This window comes from Notolepis coatsorum (assembly GCF_963971535.1).
Source record: "Notolepis coatsorum genome assembly, chromosome: 2".
Lineage (NCBI taxonomy): Eukaryota > Metazoa > Chordata > Actinopteri > Aulopiformes > Paralepididae > Notolepis > Notolepis coatsorum.
Window position 1 is genome coordinate 211,167,259 of NC_140166.1, and position 22,500 is coordinate 211,189,758.

Genomic DNA, 22,500 nt, shown 5'->3' on the forward strand with positions numbered 1-22,500 from the left:
TCTATCGACAGCTCTCGCTCTCAGGCAGAGCAGCAGCTACTAGTTTCGTGGTCCAGACAGACAGACCCGTCCCGTGCAGACAGACCCTGCAGACAGACCCGTCCCGTGCAGACAGACCCTGCAGACAGACCCGTCCCATGCAGACAGACCCGTCCCGTGCAGACAGACCCGTCCCATGCATACAGACCCTGCAGACAGACCCGTCCCCGCGAACAGACCCGTGTCTTCACCATGTAACAACGGAGAGAGGCGTCTATGTCACATACAGTATCTGGCTGCAGGGCAGCAGACCTGATGGGAAAGGCTTGTCTGCCTATTAACACATTTGCTGTGCTGAGTGGACAATGTATTATTAATGCATTGGCTTCATTTCATTTGGAGATCACACAGCGCGGGGCGAGACCGTTCCAAGGGCAGTGTGGAGAGAAAAAATTAAGATTAAATTATATCTCAAAGGCATTAATTCCCTCCTGGGTTTTGCCTCGCCGCACCTCTTCCCTGTGAAATATCAAATATTGAATCGCCCCCCCCCACAATGAGGGTCTTTTACTTGATTTTTAGGAATCACACTCTTCTTTTTCCTCCTCCTTCTTTCTCTTCCGCACATAGACGTTACCTGGACGGCAAACCCGCAGGACGACCATTCCTGGTCATTAAACCTGTCTGTGTTGTGGACGGGCCAGGGCTCTGATATACATAATGCAGTGCCTCTTGGCATGTTGAGGTGGCGAGGCCTTGTCCAATTACCTCCACTGAACACTAATTAGTATGTCAGGGAGGGAGGATGACGAGGGGTGAAAGTTTAAGGGGTGATAATGATGAAGCTAACGCTGGGGGGAGGGCAGGGGGGGGGGCAAGCTCACGTCTAGACGACCCCGTCCCTACATCCCCTGCCTGCGGTGCTCAAACAGGTCCTCTCGGACGTTCTGTAGATCATTAATCTAATTGGCTGGTTGCCATGGGGACCGGGAAGAGGCAGTTTTGGACGGTAAACGGCACTGAAGACGAGCGATGATAACAGTGTCTTCATCAGGACTTCGCATCCTGTCCCTGTGACTCCGAGGTCTTGTGTTTTGCATGATTGCTAGCTGTTCTCTGCATGGCTGGAACTCCGTCTCTGCTCCGTCTCTTACTGGCTGTGTCCTATTAGGCTCAAATGACTTCCCTTTATTCACGGCTGTCCCCCCTATTCAATGAATACTGATTTGAAAGAGCCGGATAAGTGGGAGCAATATGGCGGGAAAACCTCGCAAATGCCCTTTCAGACTATAGTGTTCGTTTACAGCGAAGGAGGGAGGTCACTTGGGTCGACGTGGATTCATTTTCTTAACGATGTTTACGATGCCAAGCTGCTCAACACACTAATACGAGTCATGTGTTGCCGTGCGGGTCTCCTAACCCGGCCCTGTCTTCCTGCTCCTGTCTCCTGTCTGTCTGTCTCAAGTCCTGGCTATGTATGAGAATGTACTAAAGTGTCCCACGCACGGCTGCACGGGGCGCGGCCATGTCAATAGCAACAGGAACTCCCACAGGAGGTGAGTGACAGGGCTGCCCCTCGGGGGGGGGAGGGGGGCCACCACCGTCTGCATCCCATTCAACCCGTCTTTATTTCTGCCCCAGTTTTGTATTTTAGTTATTTTTTTTGAGGCGTGGTGAGTTATTATTATTATTATTATTATTATTATTTCTTTTGGTTCTTTTTTTTCCATCTATCATGAGTGAATAATTTTCTCTTGGTTACATCTTCGGTTATCCTTTTGTGAACACGTCCTCCTCACTGTGTGTCTGTGTTTTGAATGTAGCCGACGTGAACTTAAAGAGTTTAAAGTATCGATTTGAAGCTGCCAATTAGAATGCAGGATTCACACCCCCTGCACCAACTAGAATGCAGGATTCACACCCCCTGCACCAATTAGAATGCAGGATTCACACCCCCTGCACCAACTAGAATGCAGGATTCACACCCCCTGCACCAACTAGAATGCAGGATTCACACCTCCTGCACCAATTAGAATACAGGATTCACACCCCCTGCACCAATTAGAATGCAGGATTCACACCCCCTGCACCAATTAGAATGCAGGATTCACACCCCCTGCACCAATTAGAATGCAGGATTCACACCCCCTGCACCAATTAGAATGCAGGATGCACACCCCCTGCACCTATTAGAATGCAGGATTCACACCCGCTGCACCAATTAGAATGCAGGATTCACACCCCCTGCACCTATTAGAATGCAGGATTCACACCTCCTGCACCAATTAGAATGCAGGATTCACACCCCCTGCACCAATTAGAATGCAGGATTCACACCTCCTGCACCAATTAGAATACAGGATTCACACCCCCTGCACCAATTAGAATGCAGGATTCACACCCCCTGCACCAATTAGAATGCAGGATTTACACCCCCTGCACCAATTAGAATGCAGGATTCACACCCCCTGCACCAATTAGAATGCAGGATTCACACCTCCTGCAACATCAATCATGTATCAGCTCGTGCCGGGAAAATGGCGAATCCGTCGGGTGCAGGTTTGAAGGGTGGAGGTGAGATAGCGGTGCAGCCCTGCCAGCTCTGTCAGACGGGGGGGGGCTGACACCCACAGCAGATGCTCAGGGAGACGAGGCCCCGGCAGCCATTAGCGCCTCTCTGCCACTCAGCCAGGCTGACAGGAAGGGTGCAAACCTGGAGCTCTTGATTGGTGACAAGGCTGTGGCAAAGATGTGTGCACACACACACACACACACACATTATATATACACACACACACACGCATTATATATACACACACACATTATATATACACACACACACATTATATACACACACACATTATATACACACAAACACACATTATATACACACACACACACACACACATTATATACACACAAACACACATTATATACAAACACACATTATATACACACAAACACACATTATACACACACACACACACATTATATACACACAAACATTATATACACACAAACACACATTATATACACACACACACACATTACATACGCACACACACACACATTATATATACACACACATTATATACACACACACATTATATACACACACACACACACATTATATACACACAGTGTATATACACACACACATTATATACACACACACACATTATATACACACACACACATTATATACACACACACATTATATACACACACACACACATTATATATACACACACACACACACATTATATACACACACACACACACACATTATATACACACACACATTATATACACACAAACACACATTATATACACACACACATTATATACACACACACACACATTATATACACAAGCACACACACATTATATACACACACACATTATATATACACACACACATTATATACACACACACACATTATATACACACACACATTATATACACACACACACACATTATGCACACACACACACACACATTATACACACACACATTACACACACACACACACACACACATCATACACAAACACACACATTATACACGGACACACACACAATATACACACACACACATTATACACGAACACACACACACATTATACACGAACACATCACACACACATTACACACACTCACACACATTATACACAGACACAGTATACACACACACACATTGTACACGCACATTGTACACCCACACACACATTATACACAAACACACACACATTATGCACACACACATACACACATTATACATGCACATATTATAGACACACACACACATATTATACACACACACACACACACACACACACATTATACACAAACACACACACATTACACACACACATTACACACACACACACACACACACGTTATACACACACACACACACACAGTATACACACACACATTGTACACCCACATACACACATTATACACAAATACACACACATCACACACACACATTACACACACACACATTACATACACACACACACACACACAGTATACGCACACACATTGTACACCCACACACACATTATAGATGAACACACACACATTACACACACATTGTACACCCACACACATTATACACACAATATACACACACAGTATACACACACATTATATACACACATTATACACACACAGTATACATCACACACACACACACACACACACACACACACACACACACACACACACACACACACACACACACACACACACACACACACACACATGGAAACGCGTAATGCACCTTAAAAGTGCTGATTTTAATACATATATACACACCCACACACCTTTATTCTTGCACAAGCGTGCACGTACATTCACATTCACCTGATGACACACGCGTGCATAATATAAGTTAAGAATAACAACATGTCACATTCACTCACTTAGTCGACACAGGAAGAGGTTTACAGCAGTGTATCTATTCTAACCTCGGAAAATATAGAATGTAGTGTGTGTATTTGTGTGTGTGTGCAGTGTGTGTGTGTGTGTGTGTGTGTGTGTGTGTGTGTGTGTGTGTGTGTGTGTGTGTGTGTGTGTGTGTGTGTGTGTGTGTGTGTGTGTGTGTGTGTGTGTGTGTGTGTGTGTGTGTGTGTGTGTGTGTGCGAGCGTGCGTGCGTGCGTGCGTGCGTGCGTGCGTGTGTGTGTGTGTGCGTGCGTGCGTGTGTGTTGGATGCTTGGGAATATGAGTATGCACATTTGTCCATATGGGAATATGTATTTTGAGAAATCTTTTAAGCCACTCAACCGGAAATATGCAAGCTGTTGCCAACAGTGTTGTTATTCCAAGTGTTTTATGAAAATGAATTATTTGAGATACTAACCAGCCAGAGACTCTTGCTGATAGGTCGATATGGTAAAACGGGTGTCTGTTGAAAACCGAGATTTGAGATTGACAGATTTGCGGACATGTGAGAAAGAGTTTTCAGGCAGACTGGCTGTCAGAGCAGCATCAAAAACACATACTTTATTTGACTGGATATGAATTCAGTGGAACATTGGACTCATCAGAATGTCAGTGTCTTGGTGGTGCCGCTCACCGCTTGCTCTCTCGTTTCAGTCTGTCAGGTTGTCCAATCGCTGCAGCAGAGAAGCTGGCCAAGGCCCACGAGAAGCACCAGAGCTGTGATGGTCCCAAGTCCAGCCAGGCATCGGACCGCGTGTTGAGGTACTGTTTACTCGGTGTGTTATACTGTGGTCCCAAGTCCAGCCAGGCATCGGACCGCGTGTTGAGGTACTGTTTACTCTGTGTGTTATACTGTGGTCCCAAGTCCAGCCAGGCATCGGACCGCGTGTTGAGGTACTGTTTACTCTGTGTGTTATACTGTGGTCCCAAGTCCAGCCAGGCATCGGACCGCGTGTTGAGGTACTGTTTACTCTGTGTGTTATACATGTGGTCCCAAGTCCAGCCAGGCATCGGACCGCGTGTTGAGGTACTGTTTACTCGGTGTGTTATACTGTGGTCCCAAGGCCAGCCAGGCATCGGACCATGTGTTGAGGTACTGTTTACTCGGTGTGTTATACTGTGGTCCCAAGTCCAGCCAGGCATCGGACCATGTGTTGAGGTACTGTTTACTCTGTGTGTTATACTGTGGTCCCAAGTCCAGCCAGGCATCGGACCGCGTGTTGAGGTACTGTTTACTCTGTGTGTTATACTGTGGTCCCAAGTCCAGCCAGGCATCGGACCGCGTGTTGAGGTACTGAGGTACTGTTTACTCTGTGTGTTATACTGTGGTCCCAAGTCCAGCCAGGCATCTGACCGCGTGTCTAGGTACTGGTTGTGTGTTATACTGTGAAGTCTCCTCTTAGAGGCAGCTGGAAAACAATGCTCCAGGGTGGAAAGCTGACGACTCTGTTCATACTGTATGTAATTACCCTGCCAGAGACCAGAGTCCAGTGTCATGTCAGAAACCAGGATTTCATCAGATTCTAATCTGTGATCTTTCCTTATCTGGATCAATGTATCTTCTATTATTTAATAATGGTATATGCTGTAAGATGGGTGGGTCGCTGCTGGTCTTGTAGACTGCACTATGTGTAATGTAGTGTTTTTATTTGTATTTGTATTTATGTATGTATGTATTTATTTATGCTCTCCAGTGTTTGTTTTATTTTTACATCCTCAACCCTCCAGAGAATACTATTGAGAGGCTGCATGTTCTTTTCTGTGTTTATGAAGCCAAATGCTTTATTGGATTTTAACAGAGTTGGCCTCATTTATCACAGTGAAGGCGCAGTCTATTAAATTTGTTTCTTTGATGACAATGCAATGATGAAACACGGTAACACCATAAGTAATTGAACATGTTATATTTGTATCTAATTGAACAACATCAACAATCCAATATCTTGCATTTCATTGCTTTGTGGTATTGGATTTAGGTTATAAAAGCACATCAAAAGATGAACTCATTTCATGTAAGCATCATGAAAGCAATGCATAGATTAATTTTGTGAAAACCTAGAACTAGGCACAGAAGGCTAAGGCACTGCCCTGCCACCCCTCCCAACATTATTCCCTACATTGTCACCAAAGAACCCTGGAAAGATTTGGTTGAAACAGTTCCAATCTCTCCCTTGCCCCTGCCCTTTTTCTTTTACCTAGGGCCCTAACCCCCTGTGTGTTTAGGGCCTTGGTCCCACCTCCACCCCCTCATCATTTGAGTCTTTCAAATTAAGAACCATATAAGTCCGTTTTATGCCTTGAGATGAGTGATGTTGTCAAATCGCATTATCTAAAGGTTTTTTTAAGTGAGAGCAAACAGTACATTCTCTTTTAAAAACGGGAGAGGTTGTGTACTTTGGGGTCAAGTATCACTTGCTATCTGCCTACACAACTATCCGTGCCTCCAGCGATTCTCAAAATGGACTTATATGGTTCCTCGTCTGAAGGGTTCATTTGTTTTTTCCAGGCCTATGTGCTTTGTCAAACAACTGGAGCTTCCACAGTATGGTTACAAGAACAATGTCTCCACCAGCACGCCGCGCTCCAACCTGGCCAAGGAGCTGGAGAAGTACTCCAAGACCAGCTTCGACTACAGCGCTTTCGACGGCAGCAACAGCCACCCAGTATACGGAAAACGGGCCATTGCACCGAAGGTCCACGGACACCGGGACACCTCCCCTAAAGGATATGACGGTAGAGTCTTCAGCTGTGCATGCAGCTGTCATCTGGCTTTTCATTTGTTCCCAGTCTTGAAGTGTTGAAGGCGTTTTTTAACCCCTTAAGTTAAGCCTGAGTGGTCCGGTACCGGTACGAGATTGATATCACACCATAAATCGATCAATACAGAATGTATTAATTAATGTTGTGTTTCTTTTTCAAATGTAGACAAGAGTAAAGACCCTAACCCTGTCAAAACAGCAGTCAAAGTGTATATTTTCCAATGATTTTAAATGTTATTAGTGAAATATGAGTTTTATAGAAATCTCAGCGCATCGAGTCGGAAAAAGGCGCATATTGACGCAAGGCGCAACCTAACTTGAGTGTAGTCTTTTGAGAGAAGAGACCCATCGCTTGCGATGGGCTTTCGAATTTCATAAAACTACACTTCCCAGCTCACGCCAGCCCCTGTCAATCATCTGAATTCTAGCGTGAAGCTTTTTTTTCTCATTATTTTCGGGATCATATCTCACGGGTGGAACGAACCTGAACGTTATTGCCATAAAATATAACACAGTTCGTTTCTCTACCTTTCTGTGAACGTCTAGCAAAAAAACATGTTGCAATCTGATGAAAAATGGTGGAGCAATTTACATTATAAAAAGGTAACTGTACTTAAAGTAGATTTCATTCACGGTGTCTGCTGCCCTGTCAGGGGCGCCTGGTGGTACTAAATCCAGATTGAACTCTGCCATTGGAAAGAAGATTTGGCCCGATCCGTAGATGTGTGACTTGGCCATAATACGGTCATTTATAGGCCTGATATTCTATATTCATATTTCAAATTGCATGTGTCGAGATGGCAAAATTCAGTACTGTATCTACAAAAACCCCTGTAAATCATCTGGCCTTTATTCATTTACTTTTTTTGTACACATGGTCTCAAGAAGGTGCTGAATGAGCTCAGTGGCGTCTGGTCAATGTTAGCATGGTGTTATTCACCATCAAAGATGAAAAAAGACTGAAGATTCTGACACTCGGAATCCATTCCCTGAGACCCATAGATGTCTCTAGATACCAAGAACATGCAAATGGCTCTTGTAGAAGTGGAGCAATCTTCCATTTACTTAGGTATGTATTTTTAGGCGAATTTTCTGAAAATATGGCTAGGGCTCAAGAGGTTAAGGGTGGTGGCTACACACGATTTTGACTAGATTTAGCCCCAATTAACTCCTGCCACACCTGTCACTCTCCTCGACTGTTTCAGTGATTGTGTTTACGTCTAAATGATTATATTGCTCTGTCTTAATGATTGTAACGTTGAAGCATCTCCACATCTCTTACATTAACAACCTCCCATCGATGCAAACGTAACGTATCCCCTGATCTGTGATCCACCCTGCAGCCAAGCGTTACTGTAAGAACTCCAGCTCAGCCAGCAGCACCACCAGCACCTACGCCCCCAGCAGTAGCAGCAGCAGCCTGAGCTGTGGGGGTGGAGGAGGGGGACCGGGAGGAGGAGTCGGGGGAGGAGGAGGAGGAGGGGGCAGCAGTGCCAGCAGCACCTGCAGCAAGAGCAGCTTCGACTACACCCACGACATGGAGGCAGCACATATGGCGGCTACGGCCATCCTCAACCTGTCCACGCGCTGCCGGGAGATGCCGCATGTCCTGGGAGGCAAGCCTCCAGACCTCTGCTCACAGGTAGGCATGGCCTGGGAGGCAAGCATCAATACCTCTGCTCACAGTTAGGCATGGCCTGGGAGGCAAGCCTCAAGACCTCTGCTCACAGGTAGGCATGGCCTGGGAGGCAAGCCTCAATACCTCTGCTCACAGTTAGGCATGTCCTGGGAGGCAAGCCTCAAGACCTCTGCCCACAGGTAGGCATGGCCTGGGAGGCAAGCCTCAAGACCTCTGCCCACAGGTAGGCATGTCCTGGGAGGCAAGCCTCCAGACCTCTGCTCACAGGTAGGCATGGCCTGGGAGGCAAGCCTCAATACCTCTGCTCACAGTTAGGCATGGCCTGGGAGGCAAGCCTCAAGACCTCTGCCCACAGGTAGGTATGTCCTGGGAGGCAAGCATCAATACCTCTGCTCACAGTTAGGCATGGCCTGGGAGGCAAGCCTCAAGACCTCTGCCCACAGGTAGGTATGTCCTGGGAGGCAAGCATCAATACCTCTGCTCACAGTTAGGCATGTCCTGGGAGGCAAGCCTCGAGACCTCTGCTCACAGGTAGGCATGGCCTGGGAGGCAAGCCTCAAGACCTCTGCCCACAGGTAGGTATGTCCTGGGAGGCAAGCATCAATACCTCTGCTCACAGTTAGGCATGGCCTGGGAGGCAAGCCTCAAGACCTCTGCCCACAGGTAGGCATGGCCTGGGAGGCAAGCCTCAAGACCTCTGCTCACAGTTAGGCATGGCCTGGGAGGCAAGCCTCAAGACCTCTGCCCACAGGTAGGCATGGCCTGGGAGTCAAGCCTCAAGACCTCTGCTCACAGTTAGGCATGGCCTGGGAGGCAAGCATCAATACCTCTGCTCACAGGTAGCCATGGCCTGGGAGGCAAGCCTCAAGACCTCTGCCCACAGGTAGGCATGTCCTGGGAGGCAAGCATCAATACCTCTGCTCACAGTTAGGCATGGCCTGGGAGGCAAGCCTCAAGACATCTGCCCACAGGTAGCCATGGCCTGGGAGGCAAGCCTCAATACCTCTGCTCACAGGTAGCCATGGCCTGGAAGGCAAGCCTTAAGACCTCTGCCCACAGGTAGGCATGGCCTGGGAGGCAAGCCTTGAGACCTCTGCTCACAGGTAGGCATGGCCTGGAAGGCAAGCCTTAAGACCTCTGCTCACAGGTAGGCATGGCCTGGAAGGCAAGCCTCGAGACCTCTGCCCACAGGTAGGCATGGCCTTCAAGAGGAGCTTCAGAGCCCTTTGGAATCCTAATGTGTAACCGAGTGTCTGGATCGGGTCTTCTCTTGTCATGTTCGATAAAGACAATGCTGCATCGCTGTGTCCCAAGAAAGCAGTCAGACTTTCAGGGAAGATTTTTGTACTCGACTGCTTGTGCTCATGCACTTTCGATTAATGTAGTCGAGAGAGCAGGTGGGAAACAGCAAATGCCCAAATATCTGGTCATACTTTCTACCTTCAGAAGAACCGGACTCCGTTGGAACTCCCGCAGTAGTCACAACATATGTCACCCGCTGACATTCAAATTTAATTTCCACTAACGCTGGCGGTGAAGATAACCACGATGATCACAACGATAGGGATTCTTCAGCTACACTCATAACACACACCCACACACACACACACACACACACACACACATGCAAACCCACACTCCATTAAAGCTCCGGAGTTGTGTCTTACACTTGGAGCTCGGTGGGGCACTTTTTTATTTTCTGTCAGGGGATCAGATAGGAGCGGGACGACGCACCGTTTGACACAGTGGCAGCCCAATGTGTCATTTCACGGGAGATAAGGTGGCCGTGTTCCTGTGTTATCTGTGCTGAGATGCTGAGCTGGGGGCCAGAGAGAGAGAGAGAGAGAGCGCAGCAGAGGGCTAATACTAGCTTACCGCTAATGTTGACAGCACTGACTGGTTGCGGCAAAACAAGGTAGGAGTGGGAGGGGAATGAACACCCAGACCCAGGTGAGGTTTCTCAATGTCACACAACAATCAGAGACAGTATATTCACCAAATAGAACAAATGTAGGATAGGAATTTGTCTTGGTGACAATGGGGCAAATATATTTCATAACATAAAAATCCCACAGTATGACCAACACACATGCTACAATTAACAACCAACACACATACTACAATGAACAACCAACACACATGCTACAATGAACAACCAACAAACATGCTACAATGAACAACCAACACACATGCTACAATGAACAACCAACACACATGCTACAATAAACAACAAACACACATGCTACAATGAACAACCAACACACATGCTACAATGAACAACCAACACACATGCTACAATGAACAACCAACACACATGCTACAATGAACAACCAACACGCATGCTACAATGAACAACCAACACACGTTCTACAATAAACAACAAACACACATGCTACAATAAACAACCAACACACATTCTACAATAAACAACCAACACACGTTCTACAATAAACAACCAACACACGTTCTACAATAAACAACCAACACACATTCTACAATAAACAACAAACACACATTCTACAATAAACAACAAACACACATGCTACAATAAACAACCAACACACATTCTACAATAAACAACCAACACACATTCTACAATAAACAACCAACACACGTACTACAATGAACAACCAACACACATGCTACAATGAACAACCAACACACGTACTACAATAAACAACCAACACACGTTCTACAATAAACAACTAACACACATTCTACAATAAACAACCAACACACATGCTACAATAAACAACCAACACACATTCTACAATAAACAACCAACACACATTCTACAATAAACAACCAACACACATTCTACAATAAACAACCAACACACATTCTACAATAAACAACCAACACATGTTCTACAATAAACAACAAACACACATGCTACAATAAACAACCAACACACGTTCTACAATAAACAACTAACACACATTCTACAATAAACAACCAACACACATTCTACAATAAACAACTAACACACATTCTACAATAAACAACCAACACACATTCTACAATAAACAACCAACACACATTCTACAATGAACAACCAACACACATTCTACAATAAACAACCAACACACATTCTACAATATCTCACTGTTCTCTCCTCTCAGAACACTGTTCTCTCCTCTCTGTTCTCTCCTCTCTGTTCTCTCCTCTCAACACACTGTTCTCTCCTCTCAACACACTGTTCTCTCCTCTCAACACACTGTTCTCTCCTCTCAGAACACTGTTCTCTCCTCTCTGTTCTCTCCTCTCAACACACTGTTCTCTCCTCTCAACACACTGTTCTCTCCTCTCAGCACACTGTTCCTTCAAGGACTCTGCAAATATTCAAATCATCATATTCATTCTGGTATCTTCATTCTGTCTGTCTGTTGGTTGATTGATTATCTCACGAGCTACAGTACATCTTGATTTCCGTCATTCCTGTATTCTTTCTGTCTTAATGCTTTTGCTGTTGTGTAACATTATGAGGATGGGTTTGATATCTGGAGCAGGAAAGAGATGAAAGAGATGAAAGGGGTGAAATAGAGGAACGAGATGAAAGGGGTGAAAGAGATGAAAGAGATGAAAGGGATGAAAGAGATGAAAGAGATGAAAGGGATGAAAGAGATGAAAGAGATGAAATAGATGAAATAGATGAAATAGATGAAAGAGATGGAAGAGATGAAAGAGATGAAAGAGATGACAGCAGACATGAAGAGAGGAAGGATGGAGGAGAGAGAGAGAGAAGGATAGAGGGGGAGAGCGAGGGAGAAAAGGACAGAGGGGAGCGAGGGAGAGAGATAGAGAGAGAGAGCGAGAGAGAGAGAGAACCACAGGGGGGGAGAGCGAGGGAGCAAGGCTGGCTTTATTTTGAGAGCTGAGGTGAGGTGGGTGGAAGTAATGCAGGGGGGGGGGGATTAGCCACTGACCCCTCACACACTCCGGCCTCTTCCTCCCAGCGTTGCCGTGGCGACAGAGGTCGTGGGTCAACCAGAGGTCAGAGAAAGAGTGGGTGGTCTACTAACAACGAAGGTGGGCGGATCCCTCTGCTAATTGGCCATGATGGGGTCGGTCACATTTAGTGAAGTGACATACAGCACAGTCTGGTCCACAGAGCAACGTCTGTCGGTGCTGAATCAGATGTCTCTCTCTCTCTCTCTCTCTCTCTCTCTCTCTCTCTCTCTCTCTCTCTCTCTCTTCTCCACTACCTCTCTCTCCTTTCTCTTATCCACTATCTCTCTCTCTCTCTCTCTCTCTCTCTCTCTCTCTCTCTCTCTCTCTCTCTCTCTCTCTTCTCCACTACCTATCTCTCCTTTCTCTTATCCACTATCTCTCTCTCTCTCTTCTCCACTACCTCTCTCTCCTTTCTCTTATCCACTATCTCTCTCTCTCTCTCTTCTCCACTACCTCTCTCTCCTTTCTCTTATCCACTATCTCTCTCTCTTCTCTCCACTATCTCTCTCACTCTCTTCTCCACTTTCTCTATCTCTCCTTTCTCTTCTCCCCTCTCTCTCTCTCTCTCTCTCTCTCTCTCTCTCTCTCTCTCTCTCTCTCTCTCTCTCTCTCTCTCTCTCTCTCTCTCTCTCTTTATCTCTCTCACACATTTCTCTACTACCTCTCTCTCTCACTCTCTCTTCTCCACTCGCTCTCTTTTCCACACGCTCTCTCTCTCACTCTCTATCTCTCTCCCTCTCTCTCTCTCTTCCACTTTCTTCTCCACCACCTCTCTCTCACTCTCTCTTTTCCACTCTCTCTCCTTTCTCTTCGCCACTATATCTCTCTCCTTTCTCTTCTCCACTCTATCTCTCGCTCTCTCCTTTATATTCTCCACTCTATCTCTCTCCTTTCTCTTCTCCACTCTCTCTCTGTCTCCTTTCTCTTCTCCACTCAATTCAATTCAATTAAATTCAAAGGGGCTTTATTGACATGGGAAAAATATGTTTACATTCCCAAAGCTGGTGTTAAAACAAACAAAACAAAGTGAATCAATCAAACAGCGAAATCTGACTAAATCAGTACAGTACAGAAGGATTTATTTGTGTGATTTATGGTGGTTGTATTCTGTTGGATGTCCTTTTTCTGTCTCAGCAGCTCACAAATCTCGCTGCTGTGTTTGCACATTGTTGTATTTCTCCCAGTAGGTATGGGAGTTTTGAGTTATTTGCCATGTTTTCAAAGTCTCTATGGGTGTTTGCAATTTGTGGGAAGTATATGTCTCTGATGTCTTGGTATAGTGGGCAGGTTGTTAGGAAGTGTAGCTCGGTTTCCACCTCGTCTTGTGTGCAGTGGGTGCACAGTCTGTCTTCTCTTGGGAGCCAGGTCTGCCTATGGCGGCCTTTCTCTTTTTTTTTCCTTTTTTTTCGCCTGATTTTCAGTGCTTTTCCTCCCATCCCAGTTTAGTCGTTATGCCAATTCTCCCCTCCCCTACCTGGTTGTTGTGCGCATGTGCCCCCTACTGGTCGGTCAAGGGAGCCCTGAGGTCTACCACATGCTTCCTCGTGCATGCGTGCATGTGAGAGAGAGAGAGAGAGAGAGAGAGAGAGAGAGAGAGAGAGAGAGAGAGAGAGAGAGAGAGAGAGAGAGAGAGAGAGAGAGAGAGAGAGAGAGAGAGACTCTGCCGTATTGCTAGCTAGCACTGTGGCTAGGCTATGACAGCTGAGACCATGGGAACATGGGGAGTAGCAAGGAGAAGACAGTGATGTCATGACAGCTGAGACCATGGGAACATGGGGAGTAGCAAGGAGAAGACAGTGATGTCATGACTGCTCTAGGCCATTGAGAGTTAATTTGACTGTTCATACTGGTCTATAAGGTCCTAATTCCACTGGGCCGGTAATGAGGACCTTGTAGACTCAAGATAATTGTGTGGTTGAGTCTGCGCAGTCCTCATCCTTTAAACGTCTTCTGTTGCAGAAGCAGTTAACTGACAGACACTGTCTTGATAATGAACCTGTTGCGTTTTTTTGCTCAGCCTTCCTATCAATGGTCACTGTACACGCCATCTGCTATGTTACTGTCTAATTGTTCCCTTTTGGGCCATTTTACATAATTCGTGTGAGTCTATGGAACACATCTGGGTTGTTGTGTGCAATAAAATGTATTGTTTGATATTTTTAATCGAGTACCACAGTGCACCTCTCCATCCTCCCTGCACACACAGCTGTTTTGGGAATGGGTTCTGTCCATAGTATTCATAATATTAATATTCAACAGGGTGGAAAATTATCCCAACTTCAGCTTGACATGAGAGCAAAATGGCCGCCATCCATCACCTCAGTCACCAAGTTGTTTAGCTTCAGTCCAGCCTTTGGAAGAATCCACCCTGAGGAACCGTGTCATGTGGAATTACCTCTAAAATGTGCTTTGATGGAAGAGAGAGGGGGAGGAGAAGAGAGTAAGAGAGAGGGAGGAGAGGAGAAGAGAGAGGGAGGAGATGATAGGAGAGGAGGATAAGAGAGAGGGAGGAGAGGAGATGAGGTGAAGAGAGTAAGAGAGAGGGAGGAGAGGAGATGCGAGAGGGAGGAGAAGAGAGACAGAGGGGAGGAGATGAGGATACAAGAGAGGGAGGAGAGGAGAAGAGAGAGGGAGGAGATGATAGGAGAGGAGGATAAGAGAGAGGAAGGAGAGGAGATGATGAGAAGACAGAGGGAGGAGAGGATAAGAGAGAGGGATGGGTGTGAGGAGAGGAGAGAGGGAGGAGAGGAGGATAAAATAAAGGGAGGAGAGGAGAATAAGAGAGGGGGAGGAGAGGAGATGAGAAGAGAGATGGAGGAGAGGAGATGAGGATAAGAGAGAGGGGGAGAGGAGAAGAGAGAGGGATGAGAGGAGATGAGGATAAAAGAGAGAGGGAGGAGATTAGAGGAGATGAGAAGAGAGATGGAGGAGAGGAGAGGATAATAAAAGAGAGGGAGGAGAGGAGAGGATAATAAGAAAGAGGGAGGAGAGAATAAGAGAGAGGGGGAGGCGAGATGCGTATAAGAGAGAGGGAGGAGAGGAGAAGAGATAGGGATGAGAGGAGAAGAAAGAGGGAGGAGAGGAGAAGAGAGGATGATACGAGAGTGGGAGGAGATGAGAATAGAGGGGGAGGAGAGGAGAGGAGGATAAGAGAGAGAGAGAGAAGAGGGGATGAGAGGATAATAAGAGAGAGGGAGGAGAGGAGAGGATGATACAAGAGAGGGAGGAGAGGAGAGGAGAGGATGATATGAGAGAGGGAGGAGAGGAGAAGAGAGAGGGAGGAGAGGAGAGGATGATATGAGGAGGAGAAGAGAAGAGAGGTGAGGAGGAGAAGAGAGGAAGAGGAGAGAGATAGGTGAGAGGAGGGGAGGAGAGATGAAGGAAGAGGGAGGAGAGGAGGCACATATACTCAGATACACACATACAGCACACACTCAACACATACACACATCCACTCAGATACACACATACATACACATCTAGCACACACTCAGATACACAAATACACACACATCCGGCACACACTCAGATACACGAATACACACACATCCGGCACACACTCAGATACACACATACACACACATCCAGCAGCACACACTCAGATACACACATACACACACATCCAGCAGCACACACTCAGATACACACATACACACATACACACACATCCAGCACACACTTAGATACACACATACACACATACACACTCAGATACACACATGCACACACATCTAGCACACACTCAGATACACACATACACGCACATCCAGCACACACTCAGATACACACACATCCAGCACACACTTAGATACACACATACACACATGCACACACAACCAGCACACACTCAGATACACACATACACGCATACACACACATCCAGCACACACTCAGATACACACATACACACACATCCAGCACACACTTAGATACACACATACACACATGCACACACAACCAGCACACACTCAGATACACACATACATGCATGGCCGCCTAGTTATAGTTGAAAGTGGGGGTGCAAGATTTTTTTTTTTTTTTTTTTTTTTTTTTGCAATGGGTGGTTTGGAGGGGGTCCCGCACGACCCCCTCCACGGCCGATTTTTTTACATTTAATGAACACCTGTATGTGCAATTTCCTGCAATATAGAGCCTTCAATCTTGACCAAAATAAAGCTGCTCTTTTCACTATAAAACTCAGTTTATATTGCAGTATGATAGCTATAATAATAATAACTTCACTGCGAGGGCTCTTTTAGCTAACGCTAGCTAGGCACGTATGATAGCCAATTACTATTATAATAATAATAATAACTTTCCCATCCTCCCAAAGCCCCTCCGGCCCCGTTCGTATCCGCAGCGGCAGTACCAACAACAACAACAACAACTAATTGACGCTATCAATAGCCCCAGTGAGCGCAGCGGCTGAATGAATGAATGAATGAAAACTTTATTTAACAGATTGCAGAATGGGTACAATACAGTACGGCTCAATACACACAATTGTTAAGGGGATGCAGACCAGAGAAAGACGTTTGTCTTGTTTACATCAGGGTCCATACTAGCCCCTTTCGTGACTGTGCTCAGCACCGAGTGAATCCACAGTCACTTGCTCCTCAATGGGAAACCAACCTAGATTTACCATGAAGGACTGGTTCTGGCCGAACCGTTCGTTATACAAGTATCACAGAGACATTACAAAGGTGCTCACAGTTGCACGAGGGGTTCGCACAGAGATACGGGATGGTTTGAAAGCTCGGCGTTACTAATAAATATTTTTAATATTTTTTTATAAACTGCTCAAAGCGGCATTATTTCCGCCGTTGGGTGATCACAGCGCCTGCGCAGTGCGCACCATCCCGTATCTCTGGATTCACTCGGTGCAGCGCCGAGGCTCACCATACGAGAAATATTCAGTTTCAATCTGTTTGCGCATTTAGTATACAGTCACAGTGTTCGACTTACGTGATGATTTGCTCCATTTTGATGTAAACGCCGAAGAATAATCCTCACAATGTTATCCAATATCCAGCCTGAATTTTTCAAGGGCTTTCGAAAAAGCCGCCTCCCCCAACATGTCGTATACGTCATGCCGACGAACCGTGGCCCGTGGGCACTGGATCAAACCATTAAAGTGGGGGGTCACACAATCTTTGGAAACTTAAAAACTTGCTATTAAGTGTCATTGCGTATTATTAATTTGATTGAAATTACGTAGTTATGGTTAGATTTATATATTGGGGGGGGGGGGGGTATATCATATTTTTCATATGATCAAAAAGTGGTGGAGCAAGATCATACCCTTGCTCCCCCAAGTTCAATAGTGGGAGAGCAGCTGCTCCGCGTGCTCTTAAGGCCAGGCGCCTATGCATACATGCATACACACACATCCAGCACACACTCAGATACACACATACATACAAAAAAAGCTCACAAGCTTTGACAAGCAGAACCCTCCAGGGAAGAAAACTCTCTTGGTCCATCTGTGCCACACACACACACACACACACGCACGCACGCACGCACGCACACACACACACACACACACACGCACGCACGCACGCACGCACACACACACACACACACACACACACACAGGACTCCAACTATATATTTATTACAGAGAGGGAGCTGTAGTCTCACCAGACACTCATCACTGACCTCATCCTCCACATCCACCCTCATCCTCATCCTACACCTCCACCCTCATCCTACACCCTCATCCTACACCTCCACCCTCAAACTCATCCTCACCCTCATCCTCATCCTACACCTACACCCTCATCCTCACCCTCATCCTACACCTCCACCCTCATCCTACACCCTCATCCTACACCTCCACCCTCATCCTCACCCTCATCCTACACCTCCACCCTCACCCTCATCCTCATCCTACACCTCCACCCTCATCCTACACCCTCATCCTACACCTCCACCCTCAAACTCATCCTCACCCTCATCCTACACCTCCACCCTCATCCTCACCCTCATCCTCATCCTACACACCCACCCTCATCCTCAACCTCATCCTACACCTCCACCCTCATCCTCATCCTCATCCTCCCCCTCCACCATCAAACTCATCCTCCACCTCGACCCTCATCCTCCCCCTACACCCTCAAACTCATCGTCCCCCCACCCTTGCACTCATCCTCATCCTCCACCTCTCATCCTCCACCTTCATCCGTCACCCTCAAAGAGCGAGAGATACAGACCGAGAGAGAGAGAGAGACAGAGAGAGAGAGAGAGAGAGAGAGAGAGAGAGAGAGAGAGAGAGAGAGAGAGAGAGAGAGAGAGAGAGAGAGAGAGAGAGAGAGAGAGAGAGAGAGAGAGAGAGAGAGAGAGAGAGGTCTGGTCTTATGTTTGATTTCATTCGTGTCTGGTCTTATGTTTGATTTAATTAGTGTCCAGGTCTGGTCTTATGTTTGATTTAATTCGTGTCCAGGTCTGGTCTTATGTTTGATTTAATTAGTGTCCAGGTCTGGTCTTATGTTTGATTTAATTAGTGTCCAGGTCTGGTCTTATGTTTGATTTAATTAGTGTCCAGGTCTGGTCTTATGTTTGATTTAATTAGTGTCCAGGTCTGGTCTTATGTTTGATTTAATTAGTGTCCAGGTCTGGTCTTATGTTTGATTTAATTAGTGTCCAGGTCTGGTCTTATGTTTGATTTAATTAGTGTCCAGGTCTGGTCTTATGTGTGCTTGTGGCAGATGAGGTGTTTGATTGTTATTTAATCAGAAACTCTCTCTCTCTCTCTTTTTATCCCCCTGTCTTCCTCCATCTCTGCTTCATTTGTTGCTGCTCAACCCCCACCCTATACACACACACACACACACACACACACATGCACGCACGCACACACACACACACACACACACACACACACACACACACACACACACACTCCACCCTACACACACACACACACACACACACCACCCTACACACACACACTCCACGCTACACACACACACTCCACCCTACACACACACACACACACATTCCACCCTACACACACACACAATCCACCCTACACACACACACTCCACCCTACACACACACACACACACACACACACACACACACACACACTCTACCCTACACACACACTCCACCCTACACACACACACTCCACCCTACACACACACACACATTCCACTCTACACACACACACACACACTCCACCCTACACACACACACACATTCCACTCTACACACACACACACACACTCCACCCTACACACACACACACTCCACCCTACACACACACACACACACACACACACACACACACACACACACACACACACACTCCACCCTACACACACACACACACACACTCCACCCTACACACACACACACACACACTCCACACACACACACACACACACACACACACACACACACACACACACACACACACACACACACACACACACACACACACACACACACACACTCCACCCTACACCCAATCCAACTCATACCAACCACACGCATGCGCTCCAGAGTCCCAACCGAGGCGTTGAGGAGAGCGGTACGTTGGACTTGAGTCTGAACAAGCGTCTGGTCGGCAGCGCCGGCTCGGTGCTCATGTCCCCCCAGAGCCAGGCCGCCCTGCTGGGCTCACGCTGCTACAGCATGGGGGACAGCTGCTGGGAGCCGCCTGTAGACTACACCAAGATCAAACGCATAGAGGACGAGAAAGAGGTAGGAGAGCTGCGGGAGAGCGGAGGCCTGTAGGGGGAGCGGAGGCATGTAGGGGGGTGGAGGCCTGTAGGGGGGGTGGAGGCCTGTAGGGGAGGTGGAGGCATGTAGGGGAGGTGGAGGCCTGTAGGGGGAGTGGAGGCATGTAGGGGGGGTGGAGGCATGTAGGGGGGATGGAGGCCTGTAGGGGGGGGTGGAGGCCTGTAGGGGGAGCGGAGGCATGTATGGGGGGTGGAGGCCTGTAGGGGGGGTGGAGGCCTGTAGGGGAGGTGGAGGCATGTAGGGGGGGTGGAGGCCTGTAGGGGGGGGTGGAGGCCTGTAGGGGGGCGGAGGCATGTAGGGGGAGCGGAGGCCTGTAGGGGGGGGTGGAGGCCTGTAGGGGGGGTGGAGGCCTGTAGGGGGGGGTGGAGGCCTGTAGGCGTGTATCACTTCCGCAACGGATTTAGTCGGATTTCGGTTTCCGGGTTCGCCTGATTGGCCACTAAGCCCACGTGACCCTACGCTAGCACGCCCCCCTTACCCCGCTTACGCCTGAGAGTCACACACAGCTAGCGGCAGCCAGAGAGCCTTGCTACTACTAGCCGAGTGATGAATGAAGCTCTATCTGTTTCACCTAACAGCACTATTGCTCCGTGATCATAGCCATCCATCTCTAAAGCTAACCACTATTTGTAAAAGCCACAACCACGTTACCATATGTAATAATGTAAATCATTGTGTCGTTGTACATATTGTGTATACACCGTTAGAAGCTAACGTAGCTTAGCTTGGTAGCTATTGTTGTGCTAACGCCATACCACGACACCCAGCTTGTTAGCCAGCATGAATGCCCGATGTAGAAGGCATAGACGCAGGTCGCTTGTTGGCCGGCATGAGTGCCCGATTTGGGGTGGTTCTCTCCTCTTTGTGTGCCTTTGTCCTTGCGGGTGTTCTGCCGGGGGAGCTTGTGGACGCGACAATAGTGGTGGTTTTAGGGTGTTTGAGCTTGTAGCGCTAGTTAGCTCATAGCTACCCAGCTTGTTAGCCAGCATGAATACCCGATTTAAAATGGTTCTCTCCTCCTTGTATACCCTTGTCCTCACAAGTATTCTGCCAGGGAACTTATGGACATGACAATAGTATTTATAAGGTGTTTGATCATTGTGTCGTTGTACATATTGTGTATACACCGTTAGAAGCTAACGATAGCTATGAGCTAACTAGCGCTACAAGCTCAAACATCCTACAACCACCACTATTGTCGCGTCCACAAGCTCCCCCGGCAGAACACCCGCAAGGACAAAGGCACACAAAGAGGAGAGAACCACCCCAAATCGGGCACTCATGCTGGCCAACAAGCGACCTGCGTCTATGCCTTCTACATCGGGCATTCATGCTGGCTAACAAGCTGGGTGTCGTGGTATGGCGTTAGCACAACAGCAGCTACCAAGCTAAGCTACGTTAGCTTCTAACTGTGTATACACAATATGTACAACGACACAATGATTTACATTATTACATATGGTAACGTGGTTGTGGCTTTTACAAATAGTGGTTAGCTTTAGAGATGGATGGCTATGATCACGGAGCAATAGTGCTGTTAGGTGAAACAGATAGAGCTTCATTCATCACTCGGCTAGTAGTAGCAAGGCTCTCTGGCTGCCGCTAGCTGTGTGTGACTCTCAGGCGTAAGCGGGGTACGGGGGCGTGCCAGCGTAGGGTCACGTGGGCTTAGTGGCCAATCAGGCCAACCCCGGAAACCGAAATCTGACTAAATCCGTTGCGGAAGTGATACACGCGGCCTGTAGGGGGGGGCGGAGGCCTGTAGGGAGGTGGAGGCATGTAGGGTAGGTGGAGGCATGTAGGGGGGGTGGAGGCATGTAGGGGGAGTGGAGGCCTGTAGGGGGAGTGGAGGCATGTAGGGGGGGTGGAGGCATGTAGGGGAGGTGGAGGCATGTAGGGGGGTGGAGGCCTGTAGGGGGGGTGGAGGCATGTAGGGGGGTGGAGGCCTGTAGGGGGGTGGAGGCCTGTAGGGA

At 47.4% G+C, this 22,500-nt stretch overlaps 1 protein-coding gene across 1 annotated transcript in view; it reads left to right on the forward strand.

Annotated features, from left to right (window-relative positions):
* myt1lb (myelin transcription factor 1-like, b) overlaps nucleotides 1–22,500 on the forward strand; it is a gene marked incomplete at both ends in the record, with an annotated part of 143,855 nt that overhangs the window by 86,957 nt on the left and 34,398 nt on the right. The window contains 6 exons of the mRNA XM_084308494.1: nucleotides 1,445–1,535; nucleotides 5,084–5,191; nucleotides 7,002–7,162; nucleotides 8,532–8,809; nucleotides 9,074–9,094; nucleotides 20,288–20,517. Of these exons, the coding sequence (XP_084164620.1) occupies nucleotides 1,445–1,535; nucleotides 5,084–5,191; nucleotides 7,002–7,162; nucleotides 8,532–8,809; nucleotides 9,074–9,094; nucleotides 20,288–20,517 (889 nt within the window). The remainder of the gene's footprint in view (nucleotides 1–1,444; nucleotides 1,536–5,083; nucleotides 5,192–7,001; nucleotides 7,163–8,531; nucleotides 8,810–9,073; nucleotides 9,095–20,287; nucleotides 20,518–22,500) is intronic.